A 5878-nucleotide genomic window follows, 5' to 3' on the forward strand; every position below is an offset into this window, starting at 1 on the left:
CACTTGTGATCCTTACAACTTTGATGAGGTTAATTATGATCGATACCAGTTATTAATCATTTTTTTTTGCATAATCCTTACTTATTATAGTGTCGGTTATCATTTACAATTGTCTTTGTATTATGTGTAGATTGTTGTCAAAGTTTTCCCTAGTCAAGATGTCTGCTATGACATGGATGATATGGATCATAAACTCGACAATGATCTATCGGAGCCAATCTATGAATCGATTGCATGCTTGAACTTTTTTTACGTAATAAATTTTCTCGCAATTGTTATCTTTCTAATAGTAGACCATTATTGTTTTCGCCATTTTTGCTATGTAATGCCTGTTAGTCTGTGTTCTAAAACACAGCCAAAGCGGTTGTCTATGAGACGCACAAGCCGTAAACGACTATAGATCTGATAAGTAATCTCTTTTTCTATAACATTTTATTTAGGAAATTTCATTTAAAATGCCACTTTCAAAACTAAACTCAAGACAAATGCCACCCTCTTATTTTTCTTTCTGAAACTGCCACTCTTTAATTTCTTTCCTTACCGCAAGCCATAAAAATAACTAAGGCTGCAAATGGATACACAAAATTGAAAAAATAGGTTAAACAAATAGGTTGAATATTATTCAACTCATTCATCTCCAAAATAGTGGTTGAACAAATTGAAGATTTTTGCTGTAAGATTAGTTTATTTTCTCAACTTTTTAAGTTGAATGGACTGAATAGTTTTTTCCAACATCTTCAACATTTACAATGCAAATGATGAAAATTAGTTGAATAATTTTTGTAAAATTGCAGCCTGGATCTCTTCCCATTGCCCTTTGTATGTAATTCTTCTTTCTAATAGAATGAACAACAACAAAATAAAGAAATTAAAACTCAAAAGGCAATGGAAAGAGATCCAGGCCGCAACTTTACAAGACGATTTCCCAGCAATTTTTGAGGGGCCTTGAAAAGATCAACCTATCCCGAGAAGCCCCAAAAGTCAGCTTTCAAGAGAGCTTACCTTCGCCTGAATTGAATCGAATAAACGTGAATACTTGTGCGCGAGTATTGCTCGCTTTTATAATTATGCACAATTCTTAAATGTCATAAATTAGTTTTCGTTGTTTAAAATATCCAAAGTGCCGTCCATATAAACTTGAGTGAGTTTCAATAGTTTGGACCGAAAAGATAATTCTTGGAAGAAAAAGAGAAAAGGGAAAAGATAAGCCTATCATCTTTCTTTATCTACTACACAGTAATGGCGCCTTCTGCAGAGCCTGCAAAGACAAAATTTACATCCACAAGCCACACACTATGTCCCTCCGCGCTACAAAGTCTCCGGGAGAACAGAGGTTTCAAGAGCAGTCACCTGGCTTTTGGGCGCATCTTCCGCTTTTGTCAGATCATTAAAACCCAAAAAGCAGAGAATCACTCTTCTCATGTAATGTACAGAGAGGGGAAAGGAAACCGAGCGATCTGCTCCTTATGAGAGGTCAAACGATCCTTGCCCTTCATTGATGGCGTAGAGCAGTTTCTTGTACATGATTTCCTGTTTCATATACGTCAGGGTCACCAACAACAATAACATCAACATCGACTCAAGGGAAATATACAAAGAGACATGACTCACCTTTGTAGAATAAGGAGGAAGCTTAAGGTAGTTTGCGCAAGTCATGACACTGGGCAAATCATCATCTGCTGTCTCCGAAGCCCCTGCTCCGTTGACTGCTGCACTTGAGGTCGATGAGTGCTGAGCAGCCAAAGACACAGCAATTTTAGAGTCGCACAGAAAATCAATACATAACATTAAGTTCATCTGAAAAACTCTTGCAAATGCTACAAAAAACCACAATGTGTGTCTGCTCTTAGAAAAAAGAGCAAAAGACCTTGCCCACACATAGATCCCTTCTGACATATGCTTGGTGGATAAAGTTGAACATGGCTTGGGACCGGTTGCCTAAATCATAAAATGACTCGCAATTAAGTACGGCTTTTTTTTTTTACCTTTCTGACAATCGTGAGCTTTGGGTTCAGAACAGCTAAGCCACCAGGAGGAAGCCTAGGAGCTCCAGTTACAAATTGGCAGAAAGCCCTCTGCTGATCTGCTGTTAGTTCTCCCATGATCTCTAGTAACTACAGAGTGGGGTGAAAATCAGAATCACAAAAAAAAAACAGTTCAGAACTCAGAAGCATAAGTATAGTACGATATGTTGCTAAAAATTCAGTGGATAGAGAAAAGTAACATACGTTAATGATCGCCGGACTTTTGGCAGTATACCCGTGATCAAATTTGATATGTTCAGTAAGAGTCTCCGCCTGCAAGAAAATAAGATTTTAGAAATGATAATTTCAAGTTTCTTAATTATGGGAAACTGAAAAGTGGAAAAATCACCTCCCACAACTCTCCACGACCACACAACAAGTAGTCCAGCTCAGAAGGGGTGAATATTTGTAGAGATGTTATGTCAAACACCTGGTAATTAATTATGGAGGTCAGACTAAAAAAATAAAAAACGGAAGTCTCTAATTCACAGAATCATCTTTTTCTACATTATTATGTTTAAAAGCCAAAAGCAACAGAAAAGAAAGAGATAACGAGACTGCTAACCTGATTGAATCCAGATCTGAACGCGTCGATCTGCCGAGCAACTCCTCTCTTGACAGTAGCATCAACGACAAGGGAAATATACTCCTCAAGATTGGTAATATCAACCTGTAATAGAACAGCAAGTCATCAGCAATCATGGACAAGTACTACAAGAATAGGAAGAGGTGGGGTTGTAAACTAAGACAGTACAATTTCATCTCCTGGTCTCAGAATGTACTCAGGATAGCCAGGTAGTGTGAAGTCCAAGCAGAGATCTTCTATGCGGGATCCACGTAAACATAAATCAGAAACTGTGCTGCCATTGTCACCACCTACTGCCTCCAGATAGTGCTTGCGGGCAACAAGAACACGCAGCTCTTGCAAGGTCTTACCAAGTTCAGCGTCAAATAATACAATATCATGCAAATCGAGCTCCTGCTTAATTGACAAAAAGAAAAGAGGACAAACTTATTATCAAAGGCCAACAAAAATGAAAAAGTATAAACCACTATTTCACTTTTATCTAGACAAAACACTTCCTAGTAATAAACTCACTTGACCAAGAATAAGCTTATAAAACGCTGTACTCAGTGGGACGTCCAACAGCCGTCCATCTTGAAGTGCTTTGGCCATCACACGCCCTAAAAGGCGGAAATATTCAATGACTTTATGAAACTGACCACCTTCAGATACGTCAGCTGTTGAGGGCCAAGGCCGAGGAAACAGCCCAAGTGGGGCCTGAACTATCTCTCTGTCCCTAACTGCATATGACTTTCCGTCTTCAATCTCATCTCTATCAATTTGCATAGATACCTTGTCACCAGAATTTGATCTCCACATCCCAAGGGCAACCTTTTGCAGATCATGGCTTAGAAGTGTGTAAAACTCAAGTGTAGGGCCTAGACCAGTACCAACTTCACCAAAATATTCTACTTCGAGCACAGCTTTCTGGCTAGAATACATCTCCATAACTTTTGCAGCAGAATCTAATATCCTATTTCGGGATACTCGAACTTTCTGGCGCTGCAGTCTCCCTATTCTCATCTCTCGTTCATTTGTAGACCCACTGCCGTCAGCACCTTGCTGCTGCTGTAAACGATTTAATGCACGAGACAACCCAAAAGCAGTTGAGTAGAAATACTGTCTACGGGTCTGAAACGGAAACAAAAATGGGCATGCTCTAGTCAACTGGTAGCACCAAGAGGGAAGGCTTCCACTGCACAAAGCAAGCGCATCCTGGATTTGTCGAGCTAATTTGGGTGTAAGTTTGCTATTAACGAATTCTTCATGAGGAACCTTAGCAGCAGTTGTACTCAGATCATCTAGACTTGCAATTTTACCCTCTGCGAAACGATCAGAAACAGTTTGGGCTCTTAGACGAGGGCAAAGCTGATTTAAACCCTCTAATACACGCAACAGCGCCAGAACATTATATGTAGAATCTGATTTCTCAAGGTCGCATGGAAGCTCCCCTTGCAATATACTATCCAAAAGAGATGCCTTATGTGACTGAGATTCTACACTAGAGTTGGTAGTAGCAGACTTTGTGGATTTTGACGGTGTGGTAGAACTTGCTCCACCAACAGACAACCTATTCACTTGGCTGTCTGGCCTCTGGTACATGATGGTGTAAATGTCATTAAATCTGCTTCCATCACTTGAGATGAGATCACTGCCACCAAACCTGTCATCATCATCTTCATCAAGCATAAGTTGTCGTTGTACAGCCTGATAAATCGTCAAATGCCTACTAAGTTGCTTTCCTCCCGCAGTAAATATCAACTTAGAGGGCTCATCTGAACTCCGATACAGGGTACGTCCATGCAAGTCCCTACTTCCCCTGATACCTCTACCACTGGCAGCTCCAAGCCCAGCCATCGCCGCAGCAGCAAAGGATAGTGCACCCCTCGAACCATAAGTATTCCCAATGCCAGCATCAGTAGAATCAGAACCCCTTGCTGCTGCTGCTGCTGTTCCACTAGTGCCTCCTGAAGCTGGATTCATTAGTCGGCCGCTGGTTGCCAGACCATCATCATCCACTGAGTCCGCCAATTTCACATCATGCACTTTATCAGCCGTGCACATGGGAAGACTGTCATCCAAAACCTGGAAATGAAGGTATATATGATTTTGAAGGTATTAAACGACAATCAAACCACATGTAAGGTACAAAGCCAACGTGATTGATAGCAGCCAGGTAAATCTAAGTAATATTGGTATAACCAAATATATGAATAATCTGAGTAATAGCGGAGTAATTATTTTTGGTGAAATAATCCAAATATGTGAAAGCTGTTGAGCTTAATTGCCAAATGCAATAACGTACATACTGGGAAAAAAAAAGGGATGACTTACATCTTCATTATCATCATCTTCATCATCAGAAATGTCATCCTCTTCAATCACCAAGGCATCATCAATGTCGACTGGGGATATATCCAATTCCTCATCCTGCAAGGCATACAAGTAAGATGGTGTTGAATAAGCAAATTACACCACAACATCATGATGTAACGCAATAAAACAACCAAGTAATAAAAAACATAGCACTGTAACATGCCTCAGAGCTGGAGTCTCCGCTAGGTGGTTTCATTTGAGTATCTTTGTCAAGGACAGCTCTCCTTTGAGCACTGTTCCTCGTTTGAGGAACCTTATCCGCTTGAGCCGGCTTCATCACGCCTTTACCTTTTCCTTTCGATGAACTCGTACCTTTCTCATGCACAGGATCTTTCTTTGAGGTATCACCTATGTTAATTGCAGATCTAGATCTAGAAGAATGACGACGAGTGGTTGAAGCTGGAGTTGACGAAGATGGTGATGAAACACTAGCACCACTAGGTAATGCGCCTGCCTCTGTATTTCCAGCAGGCACTGCCGGCTTTAAACCAGATTCACTGCGTTGAACTCGGGGCCAGAGAAATTCCTCCACTGCTGCCATGCTTGCCAATGGATCTATCAGTACAATATTAGAGGAGTAATCACGTAGTGTCTTCTCTCCAGGTGCACGGCATAATCGCAACTTTAAAGGATGTGCCAAAGCACTCAGTCCCGAGGAGAGCCGAGCACTTCCACTTAGTGACCTTGAGGGATGGCTTAGGACAACGGGAAAGCGTTCCAGTGATGATAAAGCATTCTGAAGTTTCTGAATCAAAACTGTCATAGGAGGGACCTTTCCCTCATTACCATCAAATGGAAGAGCAACTTCCNTCATAGGAGGGACCTTTCCCTCATTACCATCAAATGGAAGTGCAACTTCCAGAAAAGCTTTGAACCTTCTGAGCCCCTCCTGGCGAAGTTTGGGAAAATTAAG

The 5878-nt window shown here is 40.9% G+C and overlaps 1 protein-coding gene across 1 annotated transcript in view; it reads right to left on the bottom strand.

The window, feature by feature from the left end:
• The window catches only part of LOC104729166 (E3 ubiquitin-protein ligase UPL3), a gene marked incomplete at its 5' end in the record, with an annotated part of 9128 nt that continues 4325 nt past the window's right edge, over positions 1076–5878 (bottom strand). The window contains 8 exon segments of the mRNA XM_010448068.2: positions 1076–1530; positions 1612–1731; positions 1986–2114; positions 2229–2297; positions 2374–2454; positions 2590–2694; positions 2779–3003; positions 3124–4674. Coding sequence (XP_010446370.2) covers positions 1465–1530; positions 1612–1731; positions 1986–2114; positions 2229–2297; positions 2374–2454; positions 2590–2694; positions 2779–3003; positions 3124–4674 — 2346 coding nt within the window.

Source organism: Camelina sativa, chromosome 12, assembly GCF_000633955.1.
Source record: "Camelina sativa cultivar DH55 chromosome 12, Cs, whole genome shotgun sequence".
Lineage (NCBI taxonomy): Eukaryota > Viridiplantae > Streptophyta > Magnoliopsida > Brassicales > Brassicaceae > Camelina > Camelina sativa.